Source organism: Hemitrygon akajei, chromosome 9 (assembly GCF_048418815.1).
Source record: "Hemitrygon akajei chromosome 9, sHemAka1.3, whole genome shotgun sequence".
Lineage (NCBI taxonomy): Eukaryota > Metazoa > Chordata > Chondrichthyes > Myliobatiformes > Dasyatidae > Hemitrygon > Hemitrygon akajei.
In genome coordinates, this window is record NC_133132.1 from 80,093,609 (window position 1) to 80,109,535 (window position 15,927).

Genomic DNA, 15,927 nt, shown 5'->3' on the forward strand with positions numbered 1-15,927 from the left:
GTTATTACAGACCACTTCACCAGATATGCTCAAGCCTTCCCTACAAAGGATCAGAGGGCATCCACCATGGCCAAAGTGTTATGGGAAAAGTACTTCATTCATTATGGCCTTCCCAGACAGATACATAACGATCAGGGAAGGGATTTTGAGATTAGGCTCATACATGAGTTACTCAGCATGCCTGGAGTCATACAGTCAAGGACTTTATCACACTCAGGTTAATCCCTAGCCTGAGAGGTTCAACTGGACATTGCTGGACATGCTCAGGACCCTGGAGATCTGCAAGCAGAACAAATGGAGTCAACATATTGGCCATCTGGCTCACTGCTACAATTGTACACAGAATGAAGCTAATGAATATTCACCATATTATTTGATGTTTGGGCACAAAGCAAGGTTACCTGTTGACCTCTGTTTTAGGACTGGCAGGGAAGATTTGCCACAGAAGACTGATCTGAAATATATGTCTGATATGAGGAGAGAGTCACAAAATGTGTATGAACTAGCAGAGGTCTCCGCTATTAAGCAGAATTAAGGAAGTAAGAGGAAGTATGATCAAAAGGTTAGGTTCTCCCAAATGATGCCTGAAGACAGAGTTCTCACAAAGAATTTGGGGCTACCAGGGAAGCACAAGTTGGCTGACCACTGGGTGGTTATGCCTTATGTAGTGGAGAGTTAAATGCCAAACGTACCAGTTTTCTGGGTGAAACCACAGGATGGGAATGGACCTGACAAGATTCTCCATCAGAACCACCTTTTACCTCTGGGACAAGAGATACATGTTGACCCAGAGCCTGACATGGACCCTACACCTAGTAAGAGAATTCTGCGGTGATGTGGGAGAACAGAAGAACAAGTGGCAGAAAGGGCTGGAAGGGACCTAACCACTGAATGGACTCAGAGGATGCAGAAATGAGGGTATGCTGTATGCTACCCTTTGCAAACTCCCCAAAAATTGACAAAGAGATTCCTAGACCTTCCCACGCTGATGTGGATGAAATGGGAGGGACTAGCAGTGAACCGGCAGATTTGCAGTTGGACAATGACGGAAGACTGTGCTCTAAAGTAACTGGGAATGCAGCCGAGCTCAGCCAAGTGACAAGGGGACCTGAATTGCCGGAAGGCACGAGTAATGGACAGGAGGAGGCCTCCTCATGTAGACGGGAAAGTTCCCAGGGAGTGTCTGAAGCTGAAGAAGTAAATGATGGGACAAGGAGGTTCCAGAGAGTCAGGAAACTCCCAGATAGGCTTGCCTATATCACAGCAGGGAAGCAGAGTGTTAAGCCCAGATTCACAATTTTAGAAACATATATAGAAACATAGAAAACCTACAGCACAATACATGCCTTTTGGGCCACAATGCTGTGCCTAACATGTACTTACTTCAGAAATTACATAGGATTACCCATAGCCCTCTACTTTTCTAAGCTCCATGTATCAGTCCAGGAGTCCCTTAAAAGACCCTCATCATATCCACCTCCACCACCAGAACTGTACTGGGTAGCAAACAGAACACGGCAATTCTTTGAGAATATATCTAAGAGAGATCAGCTAACAAGGTTACATAGGTAGAGCTTAGAAATAAGAATGGGGCAATCACTTTAATGGTGTTGTGCTAAAGGCAACCCAACAAACAGCAGGAATTAGATCAGATATGGAGGCAGACTGCATAAGCTGTAAAAGCAATAGAATTGTAATAAGAGGGGATAGGGATTGAATTAGTGCAGGGGGCATATACATGTAGACGAATTTGTAAATTGTATTCAACAAGCTTTTCCAAAACTATTTGTAAAAAGTACTTCCGCGAGGCTTCTTAATGGCCCTCATGTGACTGCTATACCTTTTAAACAACTCAGAGTTGATAAGCCAGAAAACTACCAACCATGGATCGGAAATGAACAATCCTCTTGGATGAGTGGCGAAACGTCTTCAGGACAACACAGCAAGACCAGTTGCCTTGATTTACTACTGCTTGATATACAATGACCTGAGTGACTGAGAACCTTCATAGACATACAGGCGGATGAGTAATACATCGTGGTAAGAAAGTTGTTAGAGAAGGTTCAGGGAGATAGGATGTATGTTCATTTGGAAAGCCAGAGTGATAGGGAGAAGCCACTACGGTTTTATGCAATGGAAATTGCATCTCACAAGTGTGACTGAGTTTTCTGAGGATCTAACTGAAAAGACTGATGAAAGCAGGGTAGTAGATATTGCTATAGGGACTTCAGTAAGATGTCTGATAAGGTCCCATATGGTAGGCTAGTCAAGAAGGATAAGACACATTGAATTCAAGGCATTTTCCCCACCACCACTCGCCAACCCCGGGTCTCTCAGGCTCCTCACCACCTCTTGGATCCTCAAAGACTCCATCTTCCTCCTATCCTATCCTCCCTAAACAACCTAACCCTCATCTCCTCTCTGATGCCATCAAATCTCCTCCTCCTCACCCTGATCCCAGCATTGTCCTCACCATTCCTTCTGACCCTCTGCTCTCTGTGGTGGAACATTTCATCCTCAGCAAGGGCCTTACGTTTGTCCCCTTCACTCACACCTCAGAAAGTTCCACACCCGCCACAATGCCAAACAGTCACCTCCATCTCCGTCACTTCTTCGGCAAGAATTTCCCCACCCCGCACTGCTGACCCCTTCTCCTCTTCATGGACATAACGCTCTGGCTCTCTGCCTGCTCTAGATCTTTTAATCTCTAGCTGCCAACGAGACACCAACCAACTAACCAGGTGATGACACAGCCAGTCAAGATGCTCTCGATGGTGCTCCTGTAGAAAATCCTGAGGATCTGGGGACTCATGCTGAACTTCTTCAGTCGTCTGAGGTGAAAGAAGTGCTGTTGTGCTTCTTTTTCACCACGCAGCAGGTATGTACAGCCCAGGTGAAACCCTCGGTGATGTGTATACCAAGGGACTTGAAACTACTCAGCCTCTCAGCTACAGTCCCATTGATGTCAAAAGGGGCTGGTCTGTCTCTGCTCCTCCTGTAATCCATGATCAACTCCTTTGTTTTTTTTAACATTGAGGGAAGGTTGTTTTCTTGGCACCACTGTGTCAGGGTCTTGACTTCTCTGTAGGCCGTCTCATTATTGTTGAAAATAAGGCTTATCAATGTCACGTCATCTGCAAATTTGATCAGCAGATTGGAGCTGTGCGTAGCAACACAGGCGCGGGTGTAGAGTGAGCACAGGAGGGGGCTCAGGACACAGCCCTGCAAGGCTCCTGTGTTGAGGGTCAGAGGCAGAGGTGAGGGAGCCCATCCTTACCACCTGCCAGCAATCTGATAAGAAGTCCAGGATCCAGCTGCACAAGGTGGGGTGCAGGCTGAAGCCTCTGAGCTTCTTGTCAAATCGTGGTGTTGAATGCTGAACTGTAGTCCAAGAACAGCTTTCTCACAGAAGCATCCCTCTTCCCCAGGTGAGTCAGGATGGTATATAGTGCTGTGGCTATGGCATCAACTGATGATTGGTTGTGTCAGTAGGTGAAGTGTAGGGGTCCAGTGTGGGTGGTAGCATGCTGCAGATAATAGTCCTTGACCAACCTCTCAAAGCATTTGCTTATTATTGAGGTGAGTGCAACAGGACACTAATCGTTCAGACATGTTACCTTGGTTTTCTCTGGCACCACTCTCTGTGTAAAAATCCTACCTCTGTCATCCCCCTACACTTTCATCCAATCAGCTTGCAATGTATGTCCTCTTGTATTAACCACTGTCACCCATGGAAAAAGGCACTGGCTACTCACTCTATCTAGGACTCTTAACATCTTATATACCTCTATCAAGTCTCCTCTCGTCCTTCCTTCACTTCAAATAGTAAAGCTCCAGCTCACTCAATCCTTCCTCATCAGATATATTCTCTAGTCCAGGCCTTATCGTGCTAGATCTTTTCTGCACTCTCTGAAGTTTCTACATCTTTCGTATAATAAGGTCACCCAGAACTGAACACAAGTAGTCTTACCAAAGTTTTATATAGCTACAGCATTACCTCGAGGCTCTTGAACTCTATCCCCCGACTAATGAAGGCCAGCAAAGCATATGCCTTCTTACCTTATCAACTTACACAGCAGTTCTGAGAGATATGTGGAAATAGACCCCAAGATACCTCTGTTCCTCCATATTGCTAAGGATCCTGCCACTAACTTTGTACTCTATCAAGTTCAACCTTCCAAAGTGTACATGCTCTATCTACTACCACCCACTGCCTTCTGTGGCAAGCCAATTCCAAATCCAGGCAACAAAGGTTCCCCGAATCCCATGTCTCCTGACTTGCTGAATGAGCCTACGTGGGAATCTTGCTGAATGCCCTTACTGAAATCCATATCCATCACATCCACCACTCTGCCTTCATCAATTTGTTTTGCCACTGCCTTGAAATAGTCAAACAGGTTCATGAGGTATGATTTTCCCCTCACAAAGCCATACTAACTATCACTAATCAGACAATGTTTCTCCAAACAGTCATAAATCCCATCTCTAAGAATCCTCTCCAATACTTTGCCTACCACTGATGTAAGGCTCACTGGTCTACAATTCCCAGGATTATCACTATTGCCTTTCTTAAATCCATATCCTCCAATCTTTTGGTATTACTCCTGTGGCCAGAGAGGACACAAACATCACTGGCAAAAGCGCAGCAATCTCTTCCCTTGCTTCCCATAGTATCCTGGGGTATATCCCATCCAGCCATTGTACTTATCTACCTCAATATTTTTCTTTCTTTTTTTTTATAAGTTTCTACAATCAGACAAAACAAAAAAAAATTAAGGTTTATACAGTGCAAAACAAACATATCAAATGTACAGTTCACAACAATTGAGAAAAAGCACCCATAGTAGAATCGTATAAAGTTAGTTACCACCCCACCCTCCCACTAGCCAACTCCAAGCCAACCTTACAATATATAAAAAAGTGAATCAGAACTTTGATCACCACAGAGTTGTATTTGTAAAAAGAAGGTAAATTGCCTACTACCTGAGCTATATGTTTACACATCAAAAAACCGTAAATCTTAACCAAAAGAAGCTGGAAGTAAGGGATTTAAATGCAAAAGAAAAGAGGGAGGGATGCACCCTTAATCTAAACAGGAATTATGAAAATATTCAAGAAAAGGTCCCCACACCTTTTGGAACTTTATGTCCAAATTAAGAAGTGAATAATGAATCTTTTCAAGGTCTAAGCAGGACATAATGTCTCTGAGCCATTGAGCATGAGTGGGTGGGGCAGCATCTCTCCACCTAAGGACTGCATGTCTGGCCAAAAGAGAGGCGAAAGACAATGTACAACGCTAAGTCGGAGTCAAATGCATATCAACTTCTCCCAAAGTGCCGAAAAGAGCAATCAGAGGGTTAGGTTCCAAGTAGCAATTAAGTATATGAGATAAAGTTAAAAGAAAACTAAACTCAAAACATCTCAAAATATCCAGTCTCTTGGCACATCCATCCCTCATCAGAAAGTCCTCTAAGAACTCTATTTCTTTCTTGACAACAGACACAACTAGTTCTCCTCCACCACCATCCTCTTCTGTCTAGCAGAATTGGACATAAGATACAAAAAAGGCTCAGAAAAGGTTCAAAGGTTAATTGTATTGTCAAAATATGCATGTACAATACAGCTCTGATATTCATCTTCAGATAGCCGTAAAAAAACCTAAGAGCATGGACCACTAGGCTCAAGGACAGCTTCTATCACAATTCAGACAGCCTCCAACACTCCAGAGAAAACAACCCAAAATGATCTAACCTCTCCTATTACTGATACTCTCTGATGCAGCCAATAAACTGACGATGCTGGAAACCTGGATCAACACACAAGATGCCAGTTGAACTCAGTGGATCAGGTATTGTATATGGAGGAAATTAAACCATGGATGCTGCAGGCTGAGACCCCTGATCAGGATTCTTTCTGCATCTTAGACTCAATGCTCCTACTGATGAAACTAATGATTAACAGTGGTAACTTTTCATCATCTTGTTTATTCCAATAATAAAACACGATATTACCCTGATGAAATACATTTAGTAAAAACATAGTCTTGGAAATTGTTCACATAGAAAATAAAAAACTTACCATATTTGTCCCGGAGTCCAACTGTACAGCGGAAAACTCCTCCAAAGGCTACATCCTCTCCAAAAATCACTAAGAGAAATAAGAACTTTGTAAAGTCACATAGTTCAACAAATAAAATAAAGCAGTAAAGGATAAATATAAAAGCAAATTGCAAATACAGGACAACTGAAAATAATGGAATAAACAAAGCACCTGGTTTACCTCTTCTAATCAAATTGTTGGCCTATTTCAAATGAATGGGGCTGTGGCTGACATAAAGCTCAGAGGGCAAATATAAAGTATATCTGATCCTTCATCTCAGTATGATCATTAACTATCCATGAAAAATGTAGGGACTTCCGGTAAGATGGCGATTGTTTAGTCGCTTCAAACTTTTGCTCTGTTACATTTCTTACCTTCGCACTATGTGTCTCCCTTTTTAAACCTTAGTTCATTATTCTATCTGTTTTTTCTTATCTACCTGCGAATACGTCTATCTTACAATGGCTACAAAAAATTCTAAATCCGGGAAAAAAGAAACTCCCACATCTTTGTCTGCCGAGATTCTCTCTATCCTGGAACAGAATCGACAAGACATTTTAACTGATATCAAGTCTGAATTTAGAGCCTCTATCAGTCAGCTGGAGTCAAAATTGGATCAGATTAACGCCAGAGTGGATGATCAAGCCGAACTTTTATCTCGCATCGACCTAACTTCTGAAGATTTACAACGCCACGTTCTGCATTTGGAAACTCTGTTCCAAATTAACAAAGCAAAACAGCAAACTTATTTCCAAAAGGGTGGATCTCGAAAATCGGAGCAGGCGCTGCAATCTGCGAATTCTCGGTTTGCCAGAGGCCACTGAAACGGGTTCCCCCATTGAATTTTTCTCTTCTTTTCTCTGTGAGATTTTCGGGAAAGAATTTCTCCTGACTCCACCTGAGCTAGAAAGAGCTCACAGAATTTATGTCCCTCGAGCTGCTTTGGGTTCTACAGCACAACCAGTTATCCTGTGTTTCCATCGTTATCAGGTGAAAAACCGTTTGATTATGGAGGCACGCTGACTTTCCAAAATAATACCATTCGTATCGTGGAAGACTATGCTCCCCAGGTTCTGAAGATGCATGCCGAGTTCAAAGGTGTTATGAAAGAGCTCTTTAATCATGGATTCAAACCTTCCCTTCGCAATCCTGCCGATCTTCAAATTACGCTTACTACTGGAGAATATAAGTGGTTTAAGTCAGTTAGAGAGGTTGAGATGTTTGTTGGAAATCTTCCAGCCATCTTGACTTCTTTGGACCGGGTTTGACTTTCTAAAATGGCTGATGAGTATTTCTTGAATTAAAGTCTTTTTTGCGAAGTCAGACTCTATTTGAATAATTTAGTCCTTAACTACTGAGAACCTGAGGGTTTTAGTTGGTCTCTCCTTGGACTTGGTGTGATTTTCTTAAATAGATGATTTAAATTAATGTTTTCCTGCGGACTTAGATTTCATTTGTGTAATAGTTTACGCTTGAATAACTTTAACTATAGAGAACTACAACTGGTCTTAAGTTATTTGAGAGGCTTAATGGTTTTTATTGAAGGTCTCCCCGTCAATTTACTGTATAAGTCCTGCCTTTTTTTTAAAAAACAGCTGATATGTACTCTCTTTAAATATAGAATTTCCCCCTTTTCCCCCTTTTTTTTCTCAATTTTTCATAGTTTCTCGCAGGTAGATTAGTTCTTGATTATTATTTTGTATTAAGTTTTATATTCTTTCTGATGAAGTTGTTCCTATTTGTAATTTTGATTTGTAGTGCATAAATTAGTTAGTATCTGCTATATTATTTATACGGAGCTTATGTTAATGTTACGGAACTGGAAGTTGGTTTTTGGGGTGTCCTATTTTCTGTAGAGCTAGCTGCTTTTTTGGGTAGCCATCTAGTTTTGGGTTGTGAGGGTGGGGTGGATTCTCCAGTACCAACACTATCTATAGTTTTTTTTGTTTTTTCTTGTTATCCAGGACATGTCTATGTCCTGATTTTATTGATTTATGTTTATATTTTTGCTTCCAAACTGTTATTGCTATGTTTGATCTTATTTATGCCTACCGCCTTTTACGTCTTAACAATTGAAAATGGTTAGTCTACTGAAATTTGAGAGCTGGAATGTAAAGGGATTGAATCATCCTGTTAAAAGAAGAATGGTCTTCTCCCATATTAAGCAACTTAAAGCTGACATTGCCTTCCTCCAAGAAACTCATATTCGTAGTTTCGATAATTCTCAGCTTATGTCAAAGTGGGTGGGTCAACATTTTCATTCATCCTTCCCGGCCAAAGCTAGGGGGGGGTTTCCATTCATATTAACTCAAATGTTCCTTTTGAACTCCATAGTAAGATATCTGACACAAATGGCCATTTTATTATTGTTTCTGGCAAATTATATAATACTAAGGTAGTACTAGCTAACCTATATGTTCCCAATTCTGACGATGTTAATTTTTTTGAACGCTTTTTTTCCTCATTACCAGATCTGAACCTGTACTCTCTTATATTGGGTGGTGACTTTAACTGCTGGTTAGACCCAACTTTGGATTGATCGTCCCCTGTTACTAGATTACCTACTAAATCTGCTTTAGCTATTCTCTCTTTTCTTTCTAACTATGGTATCTCTGATATATGGCGTTTCTTTCAACCTACTGAGAGAGATTACCGTAGATTCCGGACTATAGAGCGCACCTGATTAAAAGCCGCTGGCTCTAATTTTAGAAAGAAAATCAATTTTTTACTTGTACAGGCCGCACCGGATTTTAGGCCGCACCGGATTTTCGGCCGCAGGTGTCCCACGTTGTAATATGAGATATTTACACAGAAAGATATTACACGTGAGGATTTTTTAACTTTTAATTAAATCCATATGGTAACATAAACAAATACATATTGCAAATGCTTTTTTTCGAACCGTGCCTGTAACGCGGCTACTTTTAAATATACGTTGCGTATACTTTTTTACTGAACAACATTCCAATATCTCCTAACGACTGGTAAAAAATATATATACTGCAGCCTACCAGGAAAAGTTATTGATCGCCTTTAACTTAAAAGCAGCGTTTTCGCTCAGATCCAATGCCGCTGCTCCGCCGCTCCCCCCCTCCTTCCCGTTTATCGCAAACCGGTATCCCACAAGACGCGGCGAAACCGGGTGTGACATCATAGCATCCCGCGATGTAGTACAGAAAACAAATATAGTTAAAACACTTCTAACTTTAACTAACAAATGAATTACTAAGCGAAAATATTATAAACTAAATAACTGCCATAAAGGCAGCACAATGCTTTTCTTCGAGTGTTTTCCATGTTGATGAGGGTGAGTACAAATGACTGATTTACAATAATTTAATTGTGAAAGTGCGCTTGATTTATCGTACAATTTCATTGGACCTCTGTGAACTACTCATCAATTTTATTGGTCTACTGTTACGAGGCAAAATGTTTTTGGCGGCATGAAAAAAATAATGCATTAGCCGCACCGTATTAAAGGCCGCAGAGTTCAAAGCTGTTCAAAATGTGGGAAAAAAGTAGCGGCTTATAATCCGACATCTACGGTATTCCTTTTTTTCACATGTTCATCATACCTTTACTAGAATTGACTATTTCTTAATCGATAATCAACTTATTTCATTTGTTCATTCGTGTGACCATCAGAGTATACTGATCTCTGATCATGCCCCTGTCACTTTGTCTTTAAATTTTCCTGGTCTCCCTCAAAGGAATAAACATTGGCACTTTAACCCAACTTTATTATCGGATGATGATTTTGTAAAACGTATTAAGGACCAGATAACTTTTTTCCTATACACTAATACATCATCTGAAATTTCATCCCAGATTGTCTGGGATGCAATGAAGGCATATTTGAGGGGTCAAATAGTTTCATATACAGCAAATCTTAATAGATAGTCCCGTTCAGAGCGATTAGACCTGATTAATCAGATTAAAGAATTAGATCAATTATATGCTCAGACTAAAAACCCCAAATTATATAAGAAGCCTGTAGAACTCCAAACTAAATTTGACCTTCTCTCTACTCAACCAGTTGAACGTCAACTTCTTGAAAGTAAGAGTCGCTTTTATATTCATGGTGACAAATCTGGCAAGTTTCTAGTTAATCAGTTGAGACGTTCTAAAGCTAAACAACATATTACAAAGATCCGGAAGGAGAACGGGGATATTACATCAAATCACTCAGAAACTAATGACTTATTTAAGAATTTTTATTCTCGGCTTTATTCCTCCGAATCCCTGAATGAGAATATTTCTGTTGACCTTTTTTTAAATAGCTTGAACATCCCTTCGATTTCATCTGATTCTAAAGCAAAACTTAATGAGCCTATATCATTAGAAGAAGTCTTTTTGCAATCTCTGCACTGTCGTCAGGCAAATCTCCTGGTCCTGATGGGTTCCCCATAGAATTTTATAAGTCATTCTCTTCACTTCTTTCACCTCAGTTACTCTCAGTACTATCTGATTCGTTTAATTATGGTAAATTGCCACCCTCATTTAATGAGGCATGTATTATTCTTTTATTTTAAAAGGGCAAAGATCCAACAGAGTGCTCCTCTTACAGGCCGATTTCTTTGCTTAATGTTGATGTTAAAATTTTGGCCAAAGTTTTGGATTATAGATTAGAAACTGTTATACCCTCTATTATTTCTGATGATCAAACTGGTTTTATTAAAAATTGTCTTCCCTTTTTTAACATACGGCATTCATTTAATATTTTATACTCACCTTCAGCTGGAACTCCTGAATGCGTTATCTTTCTCGATGCAGAGAAAGCGTTTGATCGTATAGAGTGGAACTACCTCTTTGCAGTTTTAGAAAAATTTGACCTTGGTCAAAGTTTTATCTCTTGGATCAAATTACTATATCTATGTCCTACCGCCTCTGTTTTGACTAATTCTCAGCAATCCCAGTTGTTTAACCTTAAACGTGGCACCCATCAAGGATGCCCCTTAAGTCCCTTTCTTTTTGATTTGGCTGTAGAGCCTCTGGCAATTGCATTTCGAAGTTGTCCTGAATTGACGGGGATCTGGAGGGGGGATGTTGAGCATAAAGTTTCTCTTTATGCTGATGATCTATTACTTTTTCTTTCAAATTCATCCACATCCTTACCTCCAATGTTTTCACTTCTTGATCAATTTAGTCAGTTCTCTGGCTATAAGCTTAATTTACATAAGAGTGAACTTTTTCCAATTAATAAAGAAGCACAAGTATTAGTATTTCGCGACCTCCCTTTTAAAGTAGTTGATAATCAATTTACCTATCTTGGTATTACAGTTACAAGGAATTTTAAGGATCTTTTTCGTGAAAATTTTGCCAGTCTTTTGTACTCTACAAAACAGAGTTTGTCACAATGGTCACCTTTATCTATGTCCTTGGTTGGTCATGTTAATGTTATTAAAATGTATGTTCTCCCTAAATTTTTATACTTTTTCAATCTATTCTAATTTTTATTTCTAAAACCTTTTTTGATTCCTTACACTCTATTATTTTGTCCTATCTGTGGAAGGGTAAGCATTCCAGAATTAACAAAACTTACCTTCAAAAATCTAAAAAAGAGGGCGGCATGGCCTTACCTAATTTTCGTCTATACTACTGGGCAGCTAACATTCGTTGTCTTATCTTCTGGTCTTTTTTCCATAGCCAGTCTGATCGCCCTAAATGGGTAGCAATGGAGCTGAATTCCACTAAGGATCTATCTATCTCTGCACTTCTTGGATCTGCACTCCCTAGTAGCTTGCCTAGACTAATTGTTAATCCTCTTGTTAGACATACTCTGCGAATATGGGCCCAGTTTAGGAAATTTTATGGTTACTATGGTTTTTCCCTTTCTAGTCCTATTTTACATAATCATCTTTTTCTACCTTCTATGCATGATTCAACATTTTATGATTGGTATAGAAAGGGCATTAAGTATTGTGAAGATCTTTTCATTGATAATCGCTTCGCATCTTTTCAACAGTTTTCTGCTAAGTTTAATCTACCTAATGCCCATTTCTTTAGATATCTCCAAATTAAACACTTCATTAATCCTTTATTACCCAACTTCCCTGAGATGCCTGAGAAAAATGCTATGGACTTGTTTCTTTCTAGTAATCCATTGTGTAAAGGTTTAATATCTTTTATTCGTGATAAATTAGTATCCTTACGGCGCGCCCCTTTGGATAAAATCAGAATGGCTTGGGAGCATGACTTAAATATCCCTTTATCTGATGAGGTTTGGGACTCGATTCTCAAGTCGGTTAACTCAACTTCTCTTTGTGCTCGCCACTGTCTTTTACAGTTTAAGATTGTTCACAGGGCTCATATGTCCAAATCTAAATTATCTCGATTTTATCCTAATATTACCATAGATTCCGGATTATAAGCCGCTACTTTTTTCCCACGCTTTGAACACTGCGGCCTTTACTACGGTGCAGCTAATGCATGGTTTTTTTTCATGCCGCCAAAAACATTTTGCCTCCTAACAGTATAGACCAATAAAATTGATGAGTAGTTCACAGAGGTCCAATGAAATTGTACGATAAATCAAGCGCACTTTCACAATTAAATTATTGTAAATCAGTCATTTGTACTCACCCTCATCAACATGGAAAACACTCGAAGAAAAGCATTGTGCTGCCTTTATGGCAGTTATTTAGTTTATAATATTTTCGCTTAGTAATTCATTTGTTAGTATTTTCTAGTTAAAGTTAGAAGTGTTTTAAGTATATTTGTTTTCTGTACTACATCGCGGGATGCTATGACGTCACATCCGGTTTCGCCGCGTCTTGTGGGAAAATACCGGTTTGGGATAAACGGAAAGGAGGGGGCGAGCGCATTACACCCGAGCGAGAACGCTGCAACCATATGATGCAGCTTTTAAGTTAAAGGCGATCAATAACTTTTCCGGGTAGGCTGCAGTATATATATTTTTTTTACCAGTCGTTAGGAGATATTGGAATGTTGTTCGTGCACTGTTCAGTAAAAAAGTATATGCAACGTAATTTGTGTGTTACCGATACGTATGTATATTTAAAAGTAGCCGTGTTACAGGCACGGTTCGAAAAAAAGCATTTGCAATATGTATTTGTTTATGTTACCATACGGATTTAATTAAAAGTTAAAAAATCCTCACGTGTAATATCTTTCTGTGTAAATATCTCATATTACAACGTGGGACACCTGCAGCTTAAAATCCGGTGCGGCCTGTACAAATACAAAATTGATTTTCTTTCTAAAATTAGAGTGTGCGGCTTTTAATCAGGTGCGCTCTGTAGTCCGGAATTTACGGTAGTCCTCTTTGTGATAAATGCAAAAGTGACGAGGCTTCTTTTATTCATATGCACTGGATCTGTCCTAGTCTAGAGAAATTTTGGAGGGATGTTTTCTTAACTTTATCCTGTATTCTGAATCGCCACTTAGAACCTAACCCTTTAATTGCTCTTTTTGGTTTCTTGGCTGAGACAGATATACGTTTGAGTTTGACTAAATGTCGAATATTATCTTTTGCTTCTCTCCTAGCTAGACGTCTAATTCTTCTTAGATGGAGAGATGTTCCCCCACCCACTCACGCTCAATGGCTTAACGATATTATGTCCTGTTTAGATCTTGAAAAAATTAATTACTCAATTCTTAATTCAGACATAAAGTTTCATAAGGTCTGGGGACCTTTTATTGAGAATTTTCATAACTTTCTTTTTGACTAAGTTTCTTTTTCAGTCCCTTGCTTTCAGTTTTTTTTGGTAGTAGGCATTATTATCTTCTGTTTTTAATTGTATTTACAGTTTTGGGGGTTTGAATGTTCTGATTTATATTTCCTACATTTTGCTCTGGTTGGTCTGGAGTTTTTTTTTCTTGCGGGGGTGGGGTGGATACTAACTTTACACGACTTCAATTTGGGTGCTTTTCAATTATTATATTCTGTATTATATTACCATTGTATGTTTATCTTGCACTGTATTAATTTCCTATTTCGTTCTTGGGTTTTTTTTTGTAGTATTGTAGAAAATGCATTTAAAAAATCAATTAAAAAAAGTAGGAAGAAATCCTGACATGCTAACATACAAAACAGCTGCTAGCCACTGCTCCACCTAGTACTACTTGCCTGCCATCTGCATGATCACAACCCACTAGTCCCATTCCATCAGAATCTTTGACTCAGGTCTGTAAGAAGACATTGTTGAAAACAGAAAACAAAGACTACCACAATAAAGGAGAAACATTCATTCTAAAGCAAGCATTAGGAAGGCACACATGATTCCAATGAAAAAAAACTCTTGAAGAAGAGAGCATTTAAAGAACAGAGTGCATAATATCTTCCATGTCAGATGCCCCTTTTGAATCTGACATCATTGATGAATTGCTGCCTTACAACAGGATGTCCTACCTTTCAGAACTCTAGGGAAATGACATGGAATTGAGATACAGTGATGATGCGACAGTTCCATATTAATTCAAATACAAGGAATCACCACAAGAGGTTCATGGAAAATTCAAAACACAGGCATTCAGCCCATCATGAACATGTGAGACCCATCTGATATCCAATATTCAAACACCAGGTCTGCAACATGCAAGTTGCAGCTCTTCAGGTACAAGTACTTCTCAAGTGTGATCAGAATTTCTGGCTCTGCCACCCAATCTGACAGCAGTCCATCGATGAAAACTCTTTTTATGTATCTTCCCTCTATTAATTACTCTACCCATCTAAATATGTATTCTTGCATGTTTTTAAATAAATTGTGAGACTAAAATTTAAACACTAAGAAATAATTGTTCCGTATTTATAAATACAAATTTTAATCTCAAATGTAACCACAATGTAGATAAGAATTTTTAAGGCTTCAGAGAAGAAACAGAAGAAATGACAATGAAAGAATAGCCAAGAGAGGTAGAATTAAGAGTATGGGAATGTGGCAGCACCAACAAGATGAGGGTGTGAAAGGGTTGATTGTTTAAGAAGTCTTTGAACAGTGGGGAAGAACCTATTGTTTAAGTATGATGTACAAGATTTCAAGTTTGTGTATCTTCTCCCAGAAGGTAGAAAACCAAAAAAAAAGGGAGTGACCACTGTGGAGAAAATCCTTGACAATGCTGTTAACCTTTCAAAGATGCAACACAGTGAAGATGGAGTGGAGAAGTTATGAGCCTGTGATGGATTGGGCTGTGATTACCATTCTCTGCATTGATCAGAGAAAAGCAGTTGTCACACTAGGCTCAGATGCAAACAGTCAAGATACTTTCTTTAACACATCTATAGAAGCTTGAGAGAATCCTCGTAGGCACCCTGAATCTTCTTAGACGCCAGCAAACTACGTTGATGCGCTTGCTTGATCACTGCACCAATGTGAAGGAACCAGGAAAGGTTGGTGGTGATAAGGATGCAAAGGAACTTGAAGATGACCACCATTTCTGCAGCAGCTTTGTTGACTACTCTACTGTAACATACCTGCTCTTCATAACAAAATAACCCCTGCAATCTTTGCAAACTGAGTTTTGCAATTAGTTTTTACAATGTAAACAAATAATTTCCTAAATTATTTATATCCACTTTTTCATTCCATTTCACTTCTCTTATTTGCACCTATCAATGCTTGCATGCCTTGTTTCTTAGTAATTCTGAGTAAAAACAGAAAAATGTGTACACAAAGTAAAAGTGATCCTTTAGTACAAAGTGCAAAAAAGTAATCATCTTTAACCAAAATAGGCTAGCCGTTATGAGACAAAATGAAGTCTCTGCTTCCTATTGTACTAGTTTAATAGTTACTCTTTTATCTTTTCATTTTATGTTTAACTGAAGAATTCTAACAATATTGCATTGAACACAAATTCAGGAAAAAATTA

At 39.2% G+C, this 15,927-nt stretch overlaps 1 protein-coding gene across 1 annotated transcript in view; it reads right to left on the reverse strand.

Moving 5' to 3' along the window:
• Positions 1 to 15,927, reverse strand: part of bckdhb (branched chain keto acid dehydrogenase E1 subunit beta) — a 247,391-nt gene that overhangs the window by 211,579 nt on the left and 19,885 nt on the right. Inside the window, exon 3 of the mRNA XM_073056423.1 lies at positions 6,079 to 6,147. Within this exon, the coding sequence (XP_072912524.1) occupies positions 6,079 to 6,147 (69 nt within the window). The remainder of the gene's footprint in view (positions 1 to 6,078; positions 6,148 to 15,927) is intronic.